Source organism: Leucopleurus acutus (assembly GCF_964270905.1).
Source record: "Leucopleurus acutus genome assembly, chromosome: 7".
NCBI lineage: Eukaryota > Metazoa > Chordata > Mammalia > Artiodactyla > Delphinidae > Leucopleurus > Leucopleurus acutus.
Window position 1 is genome coordinate 51,035,154 of NC_139150.1, and position 24,567 is coordinate 51,059,720.

Consider the following 24,567-nt stretch of genomic DNA (forward strand, 5'->3'; position numbering starts at 1 on the left):
CAAGGATTCTGCGCTGGATTTGGGAATAATACTTGCAGTTCCTAGGGAACGAAGATGGGGGAAACGTTATGCATTGGACGATTTATTTTCTTTGTTTTTCTTTTAATAACAGAACAAAATGCCCCACTCACGTTCATAGTTCCTCTGGAAATGTGCAAATCGGAAAAGCCTTGGAAGTCACGACTGGAGGCTGGAAAAGAAATGTTCGACGCTGACGCCATCGAACATTTACGTTCAGGTTGTCTTAAGGGAACAATAACCACTTTTCCTTTGTAAGTATTTCGCTGCGAACCGAAATTAGTGGTTGCTCCGCTGTAGGATGCAGGTACACACTCTTGGTCCCGGCTGTGGAAGGTGGAGTGCGCCAGGGCAGGCGGCGAGGAGATCGTGACCCCGGGTGGCTCCGCCCTCCAGGTTGGCTCCCTGTCCGCCCCAAGGAGTCGGGTCCAGGGCAGGTGTGGGTGCTATTCAAAAGGCCGGTGAGGTCCCCTCTCCGCCCGAAAGGGCGACCAGCGACGTCAGCCTAGAGCCCTCTACTCCAGGCTGACACCCCAGGAGCGCCGCTGTGGCGGACAGGTGCCGGCCCAGCAGAGCGCCCTTGCTGGGAGCGCAGCCGCTGGCAGAGTCCTGCTGCTGCTGCTGCTGCTGCTGCTGCTGCTGCTGCTGCTGCTGCTGCTGCTGCTGCTGCAAAATCGTCCGGGCAGCGGATGCGGCGGCGGCGGAGACGTGGAGCAAGGGGGCAGCGGCCTGAGGATGCAACAGGCACGACGGGCGCTGCAGCAGGTGGCGGTAACCCCACGGGGTCGGGGGCAGACTCTGAGCGGCGCCTGTACCAGCTCCCCGGACCCCTTGCAGGATACTCTCGATGCTGAAGGAGGTGCATCCGCCTGCCGGCCGCGACGCCGGCCCCTTGCCCTCCTCCCAAGGCTGGGAGCCTAGCGTGGGCTGCAGCGCCGGAAGGGCGCTGGGGGTCACCAGATCCGTGCCTTGCGCTTTCCTGGGCGCCACAGCGTAGGCCGGGGCAGAGAGTAGCAGGTAGCGGAGGGGATGAGGATGCAGCAGCGCGCACGGGCGGCTTCCGGGAGTGGAGGCGGGATAGGCCCCCGGGACAGGTTGCGGCGGGGCCGGGGGCCCGAGCAGCATGGCCGGGTAGGGGGTATGCAGGGCGGCGGGCGCAGCGGGCAGGGGGAAGGGGTGGTGCAGGTGGGCTCCCGGAGGCGGGTGGTGGCGCTTGAAGCGCTTCCTGCGCCGAAGGAAGCTGCCGTTGTCGAACATGTCCTGGGAGGCGGGGTCCAGGCTCCAGTAGTTGCCCTTGCCAGGGTGTCCCGGCTCCCGGGGGATTTTGACGAAGCAGTCGTTGAGCGAGAGGTTGTGGCGGATGCTGTTTTGCCAGGCGGGGAACTTGCGACGGTAGTAAGGGAAGCGGCCACTGATGAAGGCGCAGATGCCGCTGAGCGTGAGGCGCTTGTGTGGGCTCTGCAGAATGGCCATGGTGATGAGCGCGATGTATGAGTAGGGGGGCTTCGCCGGCTGCGGGGCGCCCGCAGAGGCCGCCGCAGACCCCATCGGTGCCCCGAACTTGGGGCCAAACTCGGAGGAGTCGCTTGGGCCGCCGCCGCCGCTCTCGGTGCGCTCTCCGGGAAGCGCACCCGCGCCCGCGCCCCGCCGCGCCTTCTGCGGCTCCGGCTGGTGCAGCGGCTCTAGGAGCCGCTGGCTTCCCTCGGGTTCCTCGTCTTCCTCTTCCTCCTCCTCTTCTTCATCTTCCTCCTCTCCCAGGATATCGATCGCACCGTCTTCCCTATCGGAGCCCCGGAGGCTGCGCGGAGGTGTGGAGCGAAGGCGCTCCGCTCTTGGCAAGTTCATGAAGGAGCAGGTCTTGCAGATGCCGGAGAGGTGGCGGCCGCTCACCTGGCTCTGGGTGGGCTGGGCTGGAAGCCTGTGTTAAGAGTGTTCCAAGAAGCAGAGACGCTCGAGGTTACCCTTTTAGGTGGTGTTCTTTTTCTTCTGCCGATTTCTCCTTTCCTACACCATCCGGCAAAGATGCACTTTGCCTTTTATTGAGGCTTCTTCTGAGTCCTTGTGTGGTGGACTCCCCCGTCCCCCTTTATACCCTTTCTTGCCCTACCTCAGAGCGCTCTTCCTTCCTCCCGACGCCGTCCAGTGATGAGGGTCCTTTGAGCACTACCCGACGCGGCAAGAGCCTTCAGCTGGCCCCCTCCTTAGCCAGCAAGGAAGGTGCTTCACTCCTCAGGCTCAGCCAGCCAATTGCGCCAGGAGTTGCATAGGCTCTGTTAACGCACTTTGAAAACCGCGCAGATGAAAAAGGGGGTAGGAAAGTATGTACCCGACAATCTAAGGCCACCTCCATATTCAGGCCTCTCTCCTGAGGATAAAAATAGGAGGTGGGAGAGGGCACTAAAATATACACGGTGTTTGGCTGTAAAAGAATGTGTAACAGTGAATATGTTTTTGTGTTTCATAGCTGGTTAGTTACCCACTTTCACTGGTGGATTGTGTCCTCCACTCAGAATGAGGAGCTGAAATATTTTTAATGTTCTTACTACATTCCGGAGCTCAGAGTGGAGTGTGAGAGGGTGTGGCCTCGTCCCTCCTACCGGACACCTCAGCTTCCCAAAATGCTTTTCCTGACCCAAGTTTTCAGAAAAGACTGCAATGTCCTGTCATGAGGTTGTGGAAGTTCAGGGTGGCGGGAAAGAAAGCAGGAGGGCTAGAGAGAAGTCCCCTTCCAGCAGTGATTCTCAACTTCTTTGAACACTTAACCTCAGTATGAAGTAAATTTTACACCACGATCTTGCAAAGACTTATATAACTAAAATGAGTTTCATAAAACAAGTGATCAGATATTCTTTCATTTCTTTTTTAATGGCCACGACCAACTAAACTGATTTTGCTGCATACCAACCAGTACAAACCCAGTATGAAATATCCTTTTCACAAAAATGGCCCAACAACTCCAAAGTATACACCCAGTCTGAGACTCCGTCTCTTTCTCTCTCTCCCTTCTTCCTTCTTAAAAAAAAAAGCCAACATTAAGCACTTTTTACTATAATAATAAATTCTAATCTTGAAACTTATAGGAGGCAAAAAAGGGCTGCAGTTTCAGCATCTTAAACTAATTCACCAGGTCATCATTCCTTTCTCACACTAGAGAACAAGATGACAGAGACGCTCTGTTTAAGTCACTTGACATCCTTGGAAGTAACATGATTTTTAGATTGGCTTCAGTTAAATTAGTTCAGAGAATAAAGTAGCAGTGCAGTGCAATATCATTTAATGTGTGTTATATCACTAGGTATCCTATGGTAAAATACTAACAGTATATACTCATAATTTAATACCTACTTGTGAAAAGAATTTGAGGTGGCATCTAATAAAAATTCAGCATAAAAATATTGTATTATGCCATTGACTGTTACATAGTATATCTTCTATTAGAGTTTGTAAAATGACAACAAATTTTCAGTGAGAAATCAGAAGCCAGCTAATATAACAAAAAATAGCTTAAAGGAGTTAGTTTCTTCAGGATAAAATTTTGAAAACAGCTTTCTTACAAGTCTTTTTTAAAGTCTTATCCTCTATTTCTGAGGTGTTTACCCTCTAAGGCTTCTCAGTTGTATGTAGTTTGTTGAAGTAGAACAAATAACAGAAGTTTTCGAGCCTAACAGATTTGTGTTTGAATCCCAAATTAACCAATTACTACTTGTGTGACCTATTAAACTAAGCTTCAGGAGGGCTGGGACAGGTGTCTTATTCAGCCTTAGATTCCCAGATGCCTCCTGCTCAACCCCCTGTAGGTAAGGCACATTTCTTCCATCAGCATAGGAATCCGATTACCTGGGAAAGGGAGCATTGTTAGTTTTCCTACAGTCAACTTCTATGGGGATTTGGGTTATTTAAAAATGAAAGGAGAAAAGTAAGGGCACTAAAAAAAAAAAAAAGGCAAAACCACCCCCAATGATGGAAGTATGTCAAAGAGGGCACTGGGAGACAAGAAAGAGCTGCCAATGGCCAAAGCTGGGGCAATCAGAGCATCAAAATATAGTATTAGATTATTAACCAAAGCATAAAATATTCATGTGTCTATACTGATAAAAAGTAGATGACTGAGTAAATTAATACATGGGGGAAAGAGGCAAATCTCCCTTGCAGAAAACTTCCAAATACATTATGTAGATATTCCACCCGCTAGGAGGTAGAGCATAACCCCCCAGTCTCTTACTGTGGGCAATGCACAAGGACTTCCTTCCAAAGAGAACCATATGAAGTGGGGGGAGGGGGAATAAGTTACCGTGGAGAAACCTGACAAAGGTTTCAGCCAGGTGTCAGGTAATCAATGTCAACATCAGCAGTCATAAATCAGGTTGATAGTATGTACCCTTGATATGAGGTGATAAAAATGGGAGACATGACTACCCATGTAGTCATGGTGGGGGGGTGGAGGAGGGTGGATGGATATGGGAATTCCCTTCTACTATCTGCTCTGCTCCATTTTTCTGTAAATGTAAAACTGTTCTGAAAATTCTATTTTATCAAAAAATTAAATGGGAGAAAAAGGGCCTAGTAGCCAAAAAGTAGAAACTCAAATGTCTATCAACTGATGAGCAGATGAACAAAATGTGGTAGATAAATAGAATTTTATTCAGCAATAAAAAGAAACAAAATGCTGATACATGCAACAACATGGACGAACCTTGAAAACATTATGGTGGGTGAAAGGAGTCCAAACAGGCAAATCTAGAGACAGAAAGCAGACAAGTAGCTGCTGGGGAACAGGGGCAGGGGGAAATGGGGATTAACTGCTAATGAATACAGAGTTCGAGAGCTATGAAAATGTTCTGGAATTACTGATAGATAGTGGTACTGGTTGCCACTACCTGTGGATATACTAAAGCCATGAATTGTATACTTTAAAGGGTAAATTTTTTTGCTAATTATATCTAAATAATATTAATATACAAAATATATCAATGTAAAAATAAATAGCTGTATCAAGGAAAACTAACTTGAGTTCTTTGGAGATACTCCATTATGGCAAGTAATTCCTTAAGGAAAAAAAAAGGGTGGGGGGACTCTTCCTGTCCCACCTGATTAATTCTTTAATGTTGTGTTACTTTTTGCTCATGAAACACTAAAACATTTAACATGGGGTCCGGTGCATAGTGGGCACTCAATAATATTTGGAGATTACTTCTTTCCTAACACTGAATAGGTTTTTTTTTCCTGAACAAATCTATCAGGGGGTCATAAATGCCATCCGTCCCACTTGGAAAAACCAACCTCTCTAAACTACTGTACAGTAAAGAGGATGTCTGATCTCTCTCCATTTTGCTCTGAAAGTTAAAGGCAATTCAGTTATCAACCAAGTTGATTCTAACTTTAAATAAGTTGATTCTAATATTAAGACTAATTCTGAGAAAAAAGTCTAGTTCTTCTTTCTCATCAAAGTAGGGCAAGTTGCTAGACATTCAAAGACAGAATTCACTTCTTTCAGTATCACCTCCACAATGTATGGCATTTCTAGAACTGGGAAAGTCCTTTCAAAGAAATCTTAAAATATAATTTTCCACCTACATTACTAATCCAAAGGAGACATTTATTCAATTTGTAGCAAGCAACCAAGCCCACAAATGTTTAAAAACCTTTTAGCTTTATTTTGTCGATAATTCCCTTCAAACTTCATAATCTATTAGGAATTAGAGACCCTTTCAATCCCTGGCCTTCCCTCACCCCCTGGGCTGACCCTTCCCACAGCTATCTTACACTCAGTACTAATGTTCTTGCCCCTTTCACTAAAAGCTGGAAAAGCCTAGGAAAGAATCATGTAAGAAGCTGTGCAGAAGCTTGAATGTATTATCAAGTCTTGCTGGAAAAGGAGAATTTACATTTACTGAAACTCTATAGTCAGGGTACTTTAAGTTTAATCCCTGAGAGATTTGCACCTGAACTTTATGAATAAGGAAGCAAAGGTTTAGAGAGACTTAGTCATTTATCCTATATATTACTCAGTAAACTATAAACTTACAGATGAACTATGCCTAAAACCTGATTATCATCATTACCATAATCATAATACCCTGAAAATTTTCTATGGTTAGCAGAATAATGGCCCATGTTATTTATTTGTTAGTGATTTCCATTATAAAAATAAAATCTTCTCTCGAGGATATCTATTGGAGGTTCCAAACCCCTCTGAAGTACAGGTTAAACTGGTAATGTCTCTGATCACTGAAAAATACTTCATTTTGGGAAAAATAAGAACGAAGAACAGGGTAATGCATATTTAAAAGAACTTATAAATAACATAAAAATACAGTAAAAAAAAAAATCTAAATTAAAATAGTGAGATGCCATTCCATCCAGAATGGCAAAGGTTAAAATGTGTTAGCTAGGTTTGGAAAAAAGGGTACTTTCATACACTCCTGTTTTACGGCAAGAAGGTACAGCCATTTGGGAAGGCAATTTATCAGTATCTGTTAAGAACTTTAAATGTGCATATCCTGAAAGCCAGTGATTCCACCCTTACATATCTCTTCCAGAGAAACATTCTCATATAGAAACAAAGAGGCGCACATAATGATGTTCACTGCAGCACTGTCTGCAATTTCAGAAACAGGAAACAACTAGTTCATCTGCCACGGTGATCACAACCACATCACTTGTCCAGCTCAAAGCCCTTCAGCCACTTCCCAGGGCTTTCAGAATAAACCAAATATTTTGCTCTGTCCTGTAAGCAAAAAGCCCGGCCCTGGCTCACAACTCCAATCCCACCTCCTACCCTGGCTTTCGAACCTTCCACCACACTTGCCTTCTTCCTGGTCTTCCAGCACACTATACGGGTTCCCACCTAAAGGCCCTCTCCACTGCTTGCTCCCTCTGTGTAGAATCTTCTCCCTGACTTTGCATCAATGACTCCTTTTAACTCTGTTCTCAACTTAAAAGCCACCTCTGGCAACCTGGATGAACCTTGAGGTTCATTATGCTAAGTGAAATAAGTTAGAGAAAGACAAATACTGTAGGATTTCACTCATCTGTGGAATATAAAAAACAAACTAACAAAACAAATAAATGAGCAAAACACAACACATGGATACAGAGAGCAGAGCAATGGTTACCAGAGGGGAAGGGGAAGGAGACTAAACTGTATGGAGAAGGATGGAAAGTAAATTTTTGGTGGTGAGCACACTGTAGTGTATACAGAAGTAAAAATATAATGTTGTACACATGAAACTTATATAATGTTAAAAGCTAACGTCACCTCAATAAGAAATAAAGTTTTTTAAAAAATGACAATTTTCACCAAATTGTACTACAGATTGAATTCAATTCAGTTAAAATCCTAGCAGCCTTTTTGAAGAAACTGACATGTTAATGATAAAATTTATATTGAAAACAAAAATACCTAAAATAGCTCTAACAACTCTGAAAAAGATAAACAAGATTGGAATATTTACACTACCTAATTTCAAAACTTACTCTAAGGCTAAAGTTATCAGGACAGTGTGGTAGTGCCATAAGGACAGACGAATGAAAATAATGTCCATGAAAACACACACACACACACACACACACACACACACACACACACACACACCACGTGATTTTCAGCAAAGGTGCAAAAAGCTCATTCAAAGGGCAAAAGAGTTTTCAAGACATAACGGTGGAACAATTAACTTGAAATGGATCATGATGCTACATGTTAAGAGCTAAAATTATTAAGTTCCTAAAAGAAAGCATAGGAAAGATCTTTGTGACATTGGGATTAGCAAAAAGTTCTAAAACAGCCCCAACCCACCAAAAACAAAAAAGCCACTTCTCCTCAGAAAGGCTTTTCATGCCCACTCATTCTAAACTCAGTTTTGATTTTTATCAGCCTTCTTCAGGCACCTCATATTTTCTCACTTATTTATATCCCTCCATTAGAATGTAAGCAATACAAACCTGGCTTTTAACCATCATGTGCAGTTTCAGCCCCAGCACTAATACTGGGCAAACTTGGAAGCTCTCAATGAAAGGTTTTTTTAAAGAAATGTATTCTATGCTATACTATGAATTTCTGTCCAGCAGTTAAAGACATATTTATATGCATTGTCATGGAAAGATCTAAGATTAATAGTTTTTTTTAAAGAGCAAACTGCATTATAATATGTAAAGAATGATTTTTTATTTAAAACACACATTATAAAAATCTTTCCTTGAGGATATTTATGGCAAGTTTGTAAGTTTCCCAAAGAAATTCCTTAAATGATAGCTTTATTATTGGAAAATAATTCACTTTGGGAAACAATGTAAACCATAATGTGTGCATAAGTGAAAAGAAACATCTAAAAGGATAGACATTAAACTGACAACACTGCTTGCCCAGAAGTGACAGTGACTCAAGGAGAAAGGTCAGGAGAGACTGACTTCATCTGTAATGCTTGTGTTTTACAACACAAATGTAGTCATGCAATACTTTTGTAAAGAAAAATATTTAAAGATTAATACATTATAAAGAAAAAAACCAAATATTTATCAGTTTAAAACAGATTTTTAAGAGTTTAGATTAATATTACTTCAAACATGTCTCCCACAACAGTACCATTAATTATAAGCCCTTTCTCATGGCCTAGAACAGATGAATTTAAATACTTATTATTTGCCAATGAACATTATGAAGTATTATCATGACTACATTAATTATAAAACAAATTGAAATTGTTAGGAAGGAGAAAACATTTATCTATGCTCTGTTGTGGGCCAAGAGCTGAGCTGGGTGTATTACAAACCTATTTAACCCTCACAACAAGCTTGAATGTTTGATATTATCACTGTCCACTTTAAAGTAAGAAAACTAATCTCAGAGAAATACTTTGCCCAAGATTATACAGCCAAGAAGCAGCAGAGCTGGAATTAAAGCCCTAGAATTAAAAGATCTGACTCAAAAATCAGCTGACTTTCTATCAGGCAATTGGCTGCCACAAAATAAGCGTATTCTCTCAACCACAAGTTAAGAGAATAGATTCAGGAGGCAAATGGATGAACATAGAGAAGTTATATTAAGAGTACAGGGCTTCCCTGGTGGCGCAGTCGTTGAGAGTCCGCCTGCCGATGCAGGAGACACGGGGTCGTGCCCCGGTCCGGGAAGATCCCACATGCCGCGGAGCGGCTGGGCCCGTGAGCCATGGCCGCTGAGCCTGCGCGTCCAGAGCCTGTGCTCCTCAACGGGAGAGGCCACAAAGGTGAAAGGCCCGCGTACCGCAAAAAAAAAAAAAAAAAAAAAAAAAAAAAAAGGTACAGAACACAGGGGACGGGAGATAGATAATCTAATCAATTAGCCTGCCTCCAACTACTGGAACCATTCAAGATACACAGATGTAATTTTGACTTAAAGTTCTGAAAAAATATTCCAAAAGCCATTCTGACAGCCTTCTGATATTTAACAACCATTAACTCTTCTTTAAATTCCATTTAATGCCTTTCTCTTACAATCTGAATATAGTTAAGCTGACCTGGCCTTTAGCAGGAAGAAGAGAAAGGTAATCCATTGTATACTTACACGCCTACCATTTATATAAAGATTGTTAAATTATCAAAAGTTAAATGCATTTACATCTGAAGTTTTATACCTTGTCACTTTTTAGTTTATATTGAAAAATAAAGAAGTTTAAAAAAAAAAGATGAATTTAATACCAGTAGTAAAATCTACTTTAAAACTAAAATCTACTCTAAAATTAAAAGCTCTACAATTGAAATCTTTGAAATATATTACAAAGTGAATGGCTGAAGTTCCATTACACTGACTACCAGTAAGGCTTAGAATCTGACTAAGAATAAGAGAAAGTTTCAGTTAATTTCTTTGATTTAGGTTTCTTCCACTTATAAGTCTCTACCACTGTAAACCCTTTATTTCCTTTAATAAAAATGGTGACATTGTTTTTAAAAATTTTTGTTATTAACAATAAAATTACATCCACGCAATCAGCTGAAGTTCTAAGGGAAAATAACAATGTTGAAGTAAGTTTTCCCATTATTATTATTATAACTTCCATGAGTGAGAAATTCAGCATATGTAAACTCCAAAGCCAATTCTACAAGATATGTTTATGAATCATCTGTCCACAAAAAAAAGTCAGAGGACAGTGTATTTTATTGTATGAATATCAAATGTTTTATAATACTGATTTACTATGTTGTATGTATTCTATAAAATAAATACTATTTTAAAGTTTACACTGGAATTCGTAAGAGAAGTAATGCAAAGAATAGATGCTTGAAATACATCCAATAGGAAACTTATTCCCAATTTTATCATCCAGTCCTTTTGGTGATGCTTCTAGTGTTATGGACAAACTTGATCTTCTTTGAAATGTGTTGTTCATTGATTTTCTGTTTCAGTCACAGTAGCTATAAATAGTTGTTTAAGAATATCCTTATCTAAATTCCTGCCTGCAAACAGAACAAAACATGGTATGAGTATATGATGCTTATTAAAATGACACAGTTTACCTATCAAGTCCAGATCATTAAATGCTTCATGATCTTCAGAAATTTATAAAAACAACAGTAATTAATGATTCCTTCCTTAACTTTCTAATTAAGTCCCTTAGAACCAAGTTGGCATTTGGATTAATCACTTTTCTAAAATTATTTGAAGAAGAGTAAAAGGCTTAACCAGTTCTTATGATGTTATCTCATAATTAAGACAAATACATTAACCACAAGCTTATTCAGATTTACAAAAGAGGTTCAGATTGGTTAGTACTGCTTACGTAGCACATTATATCCCTTTCTCTCTCTCTCTCTCTCTTTTGCTTTAGAAATTTAACTGTTTATAAGGGAAAAGAATCTGAAAAAAATAGATATATATGTATGTATAACTAAATCACTTTGCTGTACACCTGAAAATAACACAACATTGTAAATCAACTATACTTCAATTTTAAAAAAAGTTAACTTTGTCACTTACCAATAAAGACCAATCGATTTGTTCTCTCACTGTCATCTTCCCAGCTCACTGCTGTCTCCTCCAGATCATACAGCTCATGGACGCCCTGGACAATCACTTGTTGTGGTTTGTCTTTGATCGACACCAGCCCCTGCTCAGAGGAGAATGAGCAATCAGCCACAGTTTGAATTTAAAAGCAGAAATCGAGCATCAATGTTAATGGATTAATTACTCCCATTTCTTTTTAAAATACAAACTCATAAAGGAGATGCTGTTAAAATTACTTAATTCCAGTTATTTGTGCATTAAAGTGTTTCCTAAATCCTCCAATTTTTAAAAAAGGCTTCTGCACACATTTTTTTTAAAACAATCCCTATTTCTAATGCTAAAATTAATATATGTAATTAGGATGTTTATTCAGTGTTACCACAATGAAAACTGAAACAACCAAATGATAAAACATGTTATATCTCAAATTCTACCAATTATTCTACTTTTAAGGATTTTATACTTGTTTCACAGTTTTAGTGGGAAAATTTGAGCAGTTAAAGGATTTTGGTGATAATCTGTTTTTGAATGGGTTGTAATAAATGGAGTAGATAATGATGAAATAAAGGTAAAGAAAAACTATTATATTTATCTGAATAAAATTCATTTAACATTGCTTTGCAGAAATGAGGAACAAATTATCTGATGAACTGGCCTAGGGGATGAAATAATTTCTCTGAAATAATGTTTGTTATACATATTTATTATAAAAATAATATATATATTGAAAAATAGTCAAACCACTGTCATTCCCACCACATAATTTTTGATGTATTCATGTATTTGGGGTACATGTTCTTCCAGTTTTCTTTTCTTGTGCAGAGTTTTGTTTTCTGCTTTTCAAATCTGAGTTTTAATATGTAACAACAAACTCCATGGAGAGAATTACCTAAGCATCAATTTTATACTTGTATAAAGACTTTGAAGTTGTCAGCTGTTATTAGAGTTAACAGTTTAAACATGTTGATTATTTTCAGACTAGTATAATACTTTGTAACAGCAAAGAGAAGGTCTATGAAGAGAAAGGCTGTGGTGCCTCAGATGTCCCAGCGTTGCTGTGATGAGAGGAAGGCCAAAAGAAGAACCAAGGAGGACAGCTGCAGAACAACTGTCATACACGAAGGACAAATCCAGACTGGGATGGTGCAAGGTGAGCCACTGAACTCTATACAGAGGTCTCGTTGCTGCATTAGTATAAACGCCCAAATGATTGCTTTTCTAGGTAACCACCCCCCATTCAGTACTAGGGGATAAAAGCAGTTACAGAATGAAATATGATCTTCCAATTAGGATCACAGAATGTAGATGGGGACACAGTCATAAAGAAGCAGCAGGATCTGGCTTAGTTCCTCTGCGGGGGAACGACTGGGAAATAGATTCAGCTGTGCTGCTCTGCAGCACCAATCCCAGGTGGAACCAGCACAGGGAGTGAAGAAATCTAAACCAAAATAGTTTCCCGGTCACTGTACTGGCCCTAGGAAGTCGGCTGCTAGCCAGAGAATCTAGCTACTAACAGTAATGATAATAAACAGTAATAATAAAACCTTATGCACACTTCTGGAAACACAGGAGTAGACACTCAAATGACTGTTGATTCGTTAAGCACACAGCCTAGAACCCACTGCTCCCTGGAAAAAACACCTTTTGTAACATAATACCCAAATATCAAGTAATATGAAGGGATTTCCAAACAGAGCAAGAATTCTTCTAGTCCTCTGTAACACTGTCTCACAGTATAACAAATGTTTAGTGTCTGCTAAATTCATCAAGAAACGTAAGGTTCAGCTGCGGCAAGATTTCTAATATTACTCCTCTGTTAATGAAGCTCTCTTAGAAAAATCAACACAAGAAAACTTTCCACTAACCAAGCTGTGTGCCAAGGGGAGGAGAGTTTTAACAAGTCAAGCTCATTAGCTAGATAACCGCTCTGAGCACCTGGCAGTAGAGAGCAGGGGGTAACGTTTCAAAGCACACAGGTTGTTTTAGCTGCAACACTCAATGAAGCTGTGCAAATAAATCATGCTTTATGCAATGACTTCCAAAGCTGCTTTTCAGAAATGGAAATAAGGAAAAACAGACAAAGGTTATTTGGACTAAAACTAGTCCTTGTGTTTAAGACTAAACATGGTTTTGTGTAACAGCAAAGAAAGGGACTTTGTCCAAAAGTATAAAGCTGTAAGCTATGTACTGCACCTTTAGTCGTATGACCTCCATGCAGTCGTCATCCCTGTTTCTCACATTCTTTTCCCACAGAAGATTCTGTATCAAGTGACATATTTTAATAAGATCAACCACTGCTCATAGGAACAACTACATAGCAAAACAATTGATAAATCATTAATCAGTTAAAATTGCATTCACCTGAATATAGACATTTAGACTTTCTTCCTTTGCATTTCCTGGTACTTCGAATGTGACTGTAATAATACTCTGTAAATCAAGAGATAGTCAATAATGATTTTTTTATAGTAATGTCAAAATATTTTTTTAAATCACAAGTTTTAAGATGAAAAGTAAGGAAACATTCATGGGCATCTGTGTTGCCTTAACAACTATATTAGGTATATCTTTTTCACTATATTTGCTGATTTTTGGTATCAGCAACTCCATGTTCTATATTCTGCAGAGTTAGTCAATGGCTTAGTATTTACACAGAGAAACTCTTATGAAAGGATACTCATTGTTTAATTCATTCTTTACAAGATTCTCAGCACTAAGAGAGAGGGTAATACAGAGAGCGTATCAACTATGTACTGGACGAGGTACTTTTGCCTGGGTCACTTTATTTCATCTTTTCATTTACTCATGACAGCAATCCTGTGGATTAAAGATAACTATTTCCATTTTATAAATTGGGGAAGATGAGGCTTAGAAAAAATAAACTACGAAATGCAAACATTTTCTGGGAAAAATAAATATAAGTTAACAGATTCAGTTTCTCTCTGACCAAACACATACCAAGGGAAGAAGAGTTCCTAGAGATGAGAATGATAATATAATGTCATCTTTGGTTTTAGAAGGTTGACATCAACATTTATAGAATGTTAACTCTGAGATTTATTTTTCCTCCTGAGCTTGATAAACCTCTCACTGTCCACTCTAAGGAATCAGAAGCTTAAGATTTCCTCTAGCTGAGCACATAATTAAAATCCAAACCTCCGTTTGCCACAGTAACCCAAAATTTCAAAATTAATGATAAAAATACACAAGGGCTAAGCATAACACAATAAAAGCACAAACACCACCTTGGATAATAACATGCTGAAACCAAGCTTTAAAACAGGCAGGACGAACACACTAACGCACAGCTTTGCATAACTGTCCAGAACCACATATCTTAACAAATAATACTTAAAACTCCATACCAAAATGTAGAGCAAGTCATATAGCATATCAAAATATACAGCAAAACGTTGCCAAATGAAACATAATTTGTCAGTTTCAAAAGACAGTAGTAATTCAACTTTCAAAAATGCTTAAAATGTATTTTATTCAAGTTGGATAACTTGGCTTTTAACGTTGGGAATGTCTCAGTATAGGACTCAATATTGTCTTATTCTTAGCTTAAAGAATTTTGTATCAGGAATGATTTTCGCTTTTGGCAAGTTAGAGATACGACAATATCTCTAAGGGGTACAATTAACTGCAATGTGAAATTTTAAAAATGGTTTTAAAAATTAAGACAATGCATCCTGGGGCTCAAGGAGGGAGAGATACTTTTAGAACTAGATGTTTTTCTGTACCAATAAACTCTTCTCATATTAGACAAACCCTAAAGAAGACGAAACCCATAAATGCCCAGTGCAGAAGATAAGGGTCACAATGCATAGTTCACAACTGGCTCTACTAATAAGTATACATAGAATTCCACCTGGGTTTTCTCATCTACCTTACCACCTTCCAAACCCAGGTCCTCTTTATCAGGATGACCAAGAAAACCATGAAAAATAGAGAAATGCATTAAACATCACTCAGTGATAAAACTGTAATGACATACATAATATGTCCTAGGTATTACCCATTTCAGACTTCTTTTTGAACCTAAAAAATGTTTATTTTGAACCTAAAGTTAACTCTCCTTTCCCCAGACACAGAAAGAAGCAGAAACCTGAGGCAATAATTCAGAAAACTGAAGCAAAACAAGGTACTGCCCCTAAAATAAAATTTAGGAATAACTCCCAAATTTTTGTAGTTTGGTGTGTTTTTTCTTTAACCTACCAGGTTATTTCCCTCAGTTTTCTACTCTTTTACAAACAATACCTAATATGCAATAATTTCTATATATTTTTTCATCTGGAAAACTAAGCCCACTAACATGCTTGATCACAAAACCTCTGTCACCACACTCCACTCCTCTGCTCCTCTTTCCCTGTATCACCTCTGCTGTGATATCCTGCCATCAGGTACATAGCTAAATATTTGGTGTTTTCATCCAAATCAGTTTACCTTCTAAATTTCCCTATTTCTAGGTTCCTCTTGTCTATCTAGGCTTGTTTCCCATCACTTCTCTCTCTCCTTACTGCTCACCATCAGTTACTTAGGCTATTCATGCAAGCCTACCTGTGCTCGTTTTATACCATTTCCATTCTCACTGTAACCAGCATGGATCAGGCCCTAATCACAGGGTATCTGGACTTCTGCAATATCTTCCTGCTTGGTCTCCTGACTCCACACTCCAATCCAGCTCACCGGACACTGTCCAATAGCAGAGCATGAGTTCTCTTTGTCTGGCAAATCAAAGCCTAATACCTTAGGTCAGGATTCCAATACCAAGCATTCACCAGGACTTCTGCACTAGAATACTGCTCTTCTAGAGCACTGTCACTTTCCCACTTTTAAAGATCTGGATTGCTCTTTCCCTTATTTCTTCCAGTCTAAAAAAACACAAAAAACAAAAAACCTCCTAGTTTAAGGCTACTTTTTAGTGTATAAATCAGAATAGCAGTTACATCTTTGGAAGAAGAAGGGTTACCAACTGGGAAGGGACACAAGGGAACTCTCTTAACAGTTTTGGAAATCTTTATCTTGATCTGAGTGAGAATTACAGAGATATGTGTTCATGTGTACATATGGACAGCTATATAGGCACAAATGTAAGTAAAGATACATTGACTTGTACTCTAAAACCCTGTATGCTTTATGGTAAAAAAAAAAAAAAGAAAAACTATCTTTCATGAAGCTTCAGATCCACTAAACCAAATGAGACTGTTCATGCTTCTGAAACCCATAGTCCTTGATCTGCAATATTATATTATACTCTACCCTATGTTTATATATCTAAAGCAGGAAAGTGCATCAGAATCTCCTGCAGAGCTTTTTTTAAAAAAATAGACATGCCGTATTTACTGGTAAAATAACTTAATGTCTGGGATTTGCTTTAATACATACCAGCAAAGGTGATGGGTATTTGCAGGTTCATTATACTATTCCACTTTTATTTATGCTTGAAATTTTCCATTAAAAATTTTTTTAAAACACTCCAGCAAAAGAAATGTTAGGAAGATGGATAAAATAAAATCGGCAAAATGGTAAAAGCCATTGCAACTGGGGCATCTGCACAGGGGATTGATTCATTTTAATATTCTCTCTACTTTTGTATATCTTTGAAAATTTCCATAATAAAATGTTAAAAATATACATACACATTAATTTGCACATACCCAAGGTCTACTCCTGGAGATGTGAGAGATGGGGACCACTGAATGTCCAATATTTTTTAAAAGCCTACAAGTGATTCTGACCTACATCCCCATTTAAGAATCACAGCTTTTCATTCTTCACTGAGCACCCACCATATACCACATCCTGTGCTAAGCAATAAGGAATGTATATTTAGGAATTTATAGACTACCATAAGGGAAAAGCACTTCAACCCAAACTACAAGACATTATAAATGCCACGACAGGGGTACATTCAAGATACTGTGGGTATAGATAATGGCCATGATAAAGGTTCTTGAAGGTAAATACTACATATTCTTCATCTTCTACTCCTATGACTCCTAGTATGATGTCCTTCACCTAGAAGAATGTGATGTGCTTCAACTTCTTTATGACTAATACTGAGTATCATAAAGAATTTTTCTAAAAATTCTACCTCTAGGGACTTGTAACTTCTCATTCACTCATTTGAAAGATAAGTAAGATATACTGTGCTCACAGATTAGAAGAATTAATATTGTTAAAATGTCCATACCACCCAAAGCAATCTACAGATTCAATGCAATCCCTATCAAAATACCCTTGGCATTTTTTTTACAAAACTAGAACAAATGATCCTAAAATTTGTATAGAACCAGAAAAGACCCAAAAAGCCAAAGCAATCTTGAGAAAAAACAAAGAGGGAGGTATCACACGCCTTGATTTCAAACTATATTATAAAGCTATAGAAATCTAAACAGTATGGTACTGGCACATAAACAGACACACAGATCATTGAAATAGGATACAGAGCCCAGAAATAAACCCACACTCATATGGTCAATTAATCTATGACAAAGGAGGCAAGAATATACAATGAGGAAAAGACAGTCTCTTCAGTAAATGGTACTAGGAAAACAGGACAGCTACATGGAAAAGAATGAAACTAGACCACTTTCTTAAACCGTATAAAAAATAAACTTGAAATGGATTAAAGACTTAAATGTAAGAACTGAAACCAAAAAACTCCTAGAAGAAAACAGAAGCACTACACTCTTTGACATAGGTCTTAGCAATATTTTCTTGGATCTGTTTCCTCAGATAAGAGCAACTAAAGCAAAAATAAACTACTGTGACTACATCAAACCAAAAAGCTTTTGCACAGCAAATGAAACCATCAGTAAAATGAAAAGGCAACCTACTGAATGGGAGAAGATATTTGCAACTGATTTGTCTAATACATGATTAATATCCAAAATATACAAAGAAATCACACAATTCAGTATCACAAAAAACCCAAACAATCTGATTAAAAAATGGGCAGAAGATATGAACAGACATTTTTCCAAGACATACAGATGGCCAACAGACACATGAAAAGATGCTCAATATCACTAAGCATCAGGGAAAAGCAAATCAACCACAATGAGATATGACCTCACACCTGTCAAAGTGGCTATTCTCAAAAAGACAACAAATAATAAGTGTTGGTGGAGATGTAGAGAAAAGGGGACTCTCATGCACTGTTGGTAGGAATGAAAATTGGTACTGCCACTATGGAAAACAATAATGAAGCTTCCTCAAAAAATTAAAAATAGGACTACCATACAATCCAACAATTCCACTTCTGGGTATTTATCCAAAGAAAATGAAAACACTAAATTGAAAATATATATGCCCCCCAATGTTCATTGAAGCATTATGTATTTACAATAGCCAAGATATGGAAACAACCTAAGTGTTCACCGACTGATGAATGCATAAAGAAGATGTGGTATATGTGTTGTGTGTGTGTGTATGTGTGTGTGTGTGTGTGTGTGTGTGTATACACACAATGGATTATTACTCAGCCATAAAAAGACTGAAATCTTGCCATTTGTGACAGTATGGATGGGCCTAGAAGTATTATGCTAAGTAAAATAAATCACACAGAGAAAGACAAATATCTTATTATTTCACTTATATGTAGAAACTAAAAAGCACAACAAACAAGCATACATAGCAAAACAGAAACAGACTCATAGATAACAGAGAACAAACTGGTAGTTGCCAAAGGGAAGGGGCAGGGGAATAGGCAAAACAGGTGAAGGAGACTAAGAGATACAAAGTTCCAAACTGTAAAATAAATAAGTCACAGGGATGTAATGTACAGCAGAGGGAATACAGTCAATAATACTGAAGTAACTTTGTATGGTGACAGATGGTAACTAGACTTACATGGGGATCATTTCGTAATGTATAAAAATACTGAATCATTACGTTGTATACCTGAAACTAGTAATATCTTATTCTGTAATAACACTGTAGGTCAATTACACTTCAATAAAATAAATGAAGATGAATATTCTATTAAAAGTTTTGCAGAGAAAAATGCCACAAACATGGTAGTATAGTTTCCATAAATATGAGCCAAAATGAAGACAAATGAACAAGTATGCTATTATCTTGGCCCTATTACAATTAATGACTCAAAAAATAAGTAACAGTCTCAAGATAAAGGAGAGAATGCCAGGCACACTGCTCACTCATATGCCCCTTTTTCACCGTGTTTTAAGAAGTTACCCTTTTTTTTCCCCTTCGATTCCATATATATGTGTTAGCATACAGTATTTGTTTTCCTCTTTCTTCTTTTTTTTTTGCGGTACGCGGGCCTCTCACTGTTGCGGCCTCTCCCATTGCGGAGCACAGGCTCCGGACGGACAGGCTCAGCGGCCATGGCTCACGGGACTAGCCGCTCCACGGCATGTGGGATATTCCCGGACCGGGGCATGAACCCGTGTCCCCTGCATCGGCAGGCGGACTCTCAACCACTGCGCCACCAGGGAAGCCCTGTTTTCCTCTTTCTGACTTACTTCACTCTGTATGACAGACTCTAGGTCCATCCACCTCACTACAAATAACTCAATTTCGTTTCTTTTTATGGCTGAGTAATATTCCATTGTATATATGTGCCACATCTTCTTTATCCATTCATCTGTCGATGGACACTTAGGTTGCTTCCATGTCCTGGCTATTGTAAATAGAGCTGCAATGAACATTTTGGTACATGACTCTTTTTGAATTATGGTTTTCTCAGGGTATATGCCCAGTAGTGGGATTGCTGGGTCGTGAAGAACCTAGGGGTAAGACGGGAATAAAGACACAGACCTACTAGAGCATGGACTTGAGGATATGGGGAGGGGGAAGGGTAAGCTGTGACTAAGTGAGAGAGTGGCATGGACATATATACACTACCAAACGTAAAACAGATAGCTAGTGGGAAGGAGCTGCATAGCACAGGGAGATCAGCTAGGTGGTTTGTGACCACCTAGAGGGGTGGGATAGGGAGGGTGGGAGGGAGGGAGACGCAAGAGGGAAGAGATATGGGAACATATGTATAACTGATTCACTTTGTTATAAAGCAGAAACTAACACACTATTGTAAAGCAATTATACTCCAATAAAAATGTTAAAAAAAAAAAGTTACACTTAAGCTCCACCATCCACAACTTGCTTAAAAGAAAGATGGTTACAGTGAAAATATACTTTCTTTGTTCCCAGCATCTGCAATATCTACCTCAGGAATTATAGTTTTAGAGCATGAAAAACACCTTAAGGAGTTCAAATTTACAGTGCTACCTGAAGGTGAAATCAAAGTCAATTTTTATTTAAATTAGCCACGGATACTAGACTTTTCCTTAATCAGTTAGTTAAATATAGTTAAAAATAGGCTGCATAAAGAACCCCCAGGCTGCTTTTATATAGTAATTCCCTTCAGAAGAACTAATCAAAATATGTTGACTGACCTGTGGAATGGAGAAGCTAAAAAGCATGATTTTCTAAGATTCTAAGTAACTCTGGTTTGATGAACTCCTATTACGTATTAAGAAACTAGATTAGATGACCTCAAAAGCATTTAAATTCTGAAAACTGTCAAAATAGTTCAAAAATGCTTTATAAAAAAGAATTCTATTAAAACAATCCTAAACAGAACAATTTAGTTAAAGAGATACTTTAAAAACATTTTTTAAAGATTTTTTTACCTGATCAAGGTGAGGTTGCGTTGTTGGCACACTCTGAAGTTTTCTCTGCAAACTAAGAATAACTGATTATAAATTCAGAGCTCAATACACTTCTGATTTAACCTTATATATTACTGAGAGATACAAAGCTAAACAAAGGAGAGACTTTCCACAACTGAATCTATTACACAGCTCTAATTTTACATGCTGTTTACATATTCTAATAGACAAACACTGGCAGACTGTTTAAAAACTTTTCTTAAAAATGTATATACATTTACATACATATATATACACATAACAGAGATAAAAACTAACCTTTAGCAACACTATTTGGTGTGGTTAAATATGTTAAATAAATTTCTTTTTTATTTCCAAAAGATCTAATACAGGCCTAGGAAAATATACATAAGCATTTTACAATTGCTCAAAATTTCATCAACTCTCCACATGCTTCCTCAGATGAAAATAATGCTGAACCTAAAGAAAATTAGAAGGGTAAATTTTTCCTTTATCAATGTTTTCCCTTGAATATACCTACTTAAAAAAAAAAAAAAAAACAGTATCCGTAAATGTAAGCCTTCTATACAGTCAGTTACCAGTAGTTGAGAGAAAACAAAAGGTCAGAATCCTAAAAATGCATTGTTCTGATATGGAAAGAGCAAAAGATCAATATGCCATAGATTATAACTATAACAACTGCAGCATACCTTTAGAGACTGATGGGGGTAGGTCGGGAGGAGGAAAAGGACTTAAAACCTTGCAGATGTTTTGCCTTGAAGAACAGTGAGGGGTAAATTAGTAACAGCAAGTTTAGGAAAGAGAAAAGGCTTGTAGGAACTGTTGGAGGGAATGAGTCTCCTTGGGGGGTCTTAATAGGGAAAGTGTCAAATTAAATCCTTCCCAGCTGGTTGCTCAGGAAAGGATTCTCTTGTTGAGCATCTAAGCACAAAGAAAAGTTATGCAGAGGCGTTATCCAGAACAAGGCTTCACCTTAAACAGCTGCTTCTTTAAGTGTCACTAACGCACTAAGTGTGGAATGAAATGACCTTAGAAAATGTTTGAAAAATTCTATGTTCTTTCCCTGTGTTCAATATTTAATGTTGGACAGTGACTGCCTACAACTTCCACAGGGAAGGAAAAAGTTTTCCTCTACCTCTTGAGTCCCTGGCTGGGTCTGAAAATTAGACTGACGAAGATTAACAACAGAAAAGCATATACATTTATTTAATAAAGGTTTTATTTGACAAAGGAACCTTCATAGGGAAATGAAGACCTGAAGAAATGGTTAAACCTGAGTGTTTTTGTGCTAGGTTTGATGAAGAGTGAAAAGCCACAGAAAGATATGACAGGACAGAGGATGAGCCAAGTGTAGTAAACTAGGGGAAACTCAGAGAGGCCTATGCCTTCAGATTCCTCGTGTCTCCCTTTGTCTTCAGAGATAGGATGCTGTTTTCCTCTGGGTGGATAGAGGTTACCTTTCACATAAGGGTGTTATGACTCATCTTACTTCAGAGGAAATGGGAGAACATATTTGCAAATCATATATCTGATGAGGGGTTAATACCTAGATTATTTAAGAACACCTACAATTCAGCCACAACAACAAAAAAAACCAAATAATCCAACTAAAATATGGGGAAAGTACTTGAACAGACATTTCTCCAAAGATAATATACAAATGGCCAACAAGTAAATGAAAAGATGCACAATATCTAATTGTTAGAGAAATGCAAATCAAAACCACAGTGAGCTATCACCTCACATCCATTGGGACAGCTACTACCAAAAACAACAGAAAATGACAAGGATGTGGAAAAACTGGAACACTTGTGCACTGTTTGTGGGAATGTAAAATGGTGCAGCTGCTATGGAAAACAATATGGTGATTCCTCAAAATATTAAAAACAGAATTACCATATGATCCAGCAATCTCACTTCTGGGCATATATCCAGAAGAATTTAAAGCAGGATCTTGAAGAGAGATTTGCACACCCAACCCATGTTCATAGCAGAATTATTCACAATAGTCAAGAGGAAGAAGCAACCTAATGTCCATCAATGAATAAATGGATAAAGAAAAAATGGTATATACATAAAATGGAATATTATTTAGCCTTTAAAAAGACAATGTTGTCACATGCTACAAAATGGATGAAACTTGAGAACTATGTGAAATAAGCCAGTCATGATAAGACCAATAATGTACGATTTCACTTATTTGAGGTACCTAAATTAGTCAAATTCTTAGAAACAGATAACAGGATGGTGGTTCCCAGGGGCTGCAGGGAGGGGAACACCAGGAGTTGTGATCTGATTGGTATAGGGTTTCAGTTTTGCAAGATGAGAAAGTTCTGTAGATCCACTGCAAACAATGTGAATATACTTAACACTACTGAACTGTACACTTAAAAATGGGTAAGGATGATTAAAAAAGATATCGATGTCCAGGGAAAAACCATTTGTTCTTCTTTCCCTATCAAAAGGATCCTCTCTGGGGAAAGAGGCAGGAAACTGATCCATCACTACGGGAAAGGGAGTATCTGTGGGAACACACTGAACTAAAATTTTCTATGTATTTCATACATTTTCTCATGGAAAGAATTACACATAGTGGTTGGTAAAGAAATATTAACAATAAGTTTCTAAAGTTAACTACCATTTACACTATAATTTCTGTAGGAGAATACACGTGATTCCCGAACATACATTTAGCAAAACTTTCAAGAATGTAATCATTAGGAATGGTCATGTATGCCAAAGAAATGACAGGAAGCATAAATCAAATGTGCATCTGTGTAAATCATTCCTGTAACTCCTATAACTGTGAAATAAAAAGTACATTATAATAAAAGTGACCAAAATACAGGAAACATACCTTATTCCAGAGAGACTGTCAAAGGCATGAAGATCTAATATACTTGAGAGATCAACTCTATAAGAAAGAAAACCATTTTGAAGTGTTAATTTCTGTAAAGTATATTCAATTAATCAAAAAAAATCTCTATTCTGCTAGAAATGCAGACATAAATGTTAATCAGTATATACTATTTTGGGAAAAATAAAATGACAGGCAAGGAACAAAAAGCTGTTGTAAAAAAATTTTTATGGAATTTATAAAATTTTAAAAATTGAATAAATGGTTTAAGACCAAGGCAGAAAATTACTTGGTTATTGCTTCAATAAATTGTAGTGGTTTTTTTGGTTTGTTTTTACCTTCAATTATCTTTTCAATCCTGAAAATTTGAGCTTTTCAAACTATATTTTTATAACCAAAAAAAAATCAGTTAAAGAACTGAAAATTTTCAAAAGTAGCAGTTTATTACTCAAAAGATGAAATGAGGGAAATTGAACAAATGGAAATAACACAGTAGTATAGGTACATTGGAATTTCTGTATTTCTTTTACTCCACCTCCCTGCTTTCATGATACAACAGGTAGTATCATAAGAATATGAGGAGTCAAACAATCAATGTATAAATATTCACTCTAGGACCCTTATCTACATCTAAAGAATGTGGTTTGATTTTATTTCCTTCAGATGGGGTTGCATATAGACTGAAACTTCCCAGTTAGTGCTCTGTCTGAATAAACACTATTTCTATTATAATTATTTTGTGGTAATTAAGCCTAATTTATTAGGAAAGCAGAGATTAAAAATCAGAAGAGATTATATCACAATTAGCATTAGGTTTGGTTTAAATACATAAAAGTAAATTTATAAAGACTAGTGATTTGAGTTCCAAATTTTACGTCAGCCTATGAAACAGTAAAGGACAGTGATTTCTCCATAATCAAAGCTATAATGAAGGAATGTTTGAAGAAAATGACAACTATAATTAAGTCTCAAAATCATACTCCAGGGATTTGCCAAACATTTATTAAATTTTCTCACAAGGAAAACAAAACTTTGCAAATTCAAAACTTTTTCAA

At 38.0% G+C, this 24,567-nt stretch overlaps 2 protein-coding genes and 1 long non-coding RNA gene across 4 annotated transcripts in view; 1 reads left to right on the forward strand and 2 right to left on the reverse strand.

The window, feature by feature from the left end:
• Positions 1-468: 468 nt before the first annotated feature.
• On the reverse strand, positions 469-1,863 carry LOC309964036 (forkhead box protein D4-like 1; the record flags this gene model as incomplete). The annotated part of the gene is made up of 1 exon (XM_082842666.1): positions 469-1,863. The coding sequence occupies one exon, from the start codon at positions 1,861-1,863 to the stop codon at positions 469-471; it is 1,395 nt and encodes a 464-aa protein (XP_082698792.1).
• Positions 1,864-8,198: 6,335 nt separating this feature from the next.
• Positions 8,199-10,447, forward strand: LOC309963537. The gene is made up of 2 exons (XR_014326295.1): positions 8,199-9,062; positions 9,292-10,447. It is a non-coding gene; the product is annotated as an uncharacterized lncRNA (long non-coding RNA).
• LOC309963536 (zinc-regulated GTPase metalloprotein activator 1A) overlaps positions 9,739-24,567 on the reverse strand; it is a 43,872-nt gene continuing 29,043 nt past the window's right edge. The window contains exons 10-15 of one of the 2 annotated variants that reach the window (XM_082841976.1): positions 23,513-23,569; positions 20,656-20,707; positions 13,355-13,423; positions 13,187-13,252; positions 10,967-11,096; positions 9,743-10,446 (exon numbers count right to left, since the gene is read on the reverse strand). In XM_082841976.1, coding sequence (XP_082698102.1) covers positions 10,376-10,446; positions 10,967-11,096; positions 13,187-13,252; positions 13,355-13,423; positions 20,656-20,707; positions 23,513-23,569 — 445 coding nt within the window. In that variant the 3' untranslated portion in view covers positions 9,743-10,375. Of the gene's footprint in view, positions 10,447-10,966; positions 11,097-13,186; positions 13,253-13,354; positions 13,424-20,655; positions 20,708-23,512; positions 23,570-24,567 lie in introns of both variants that reach the window. The other variant, XM_082841977.1, reaches the window with a different exon arrangement.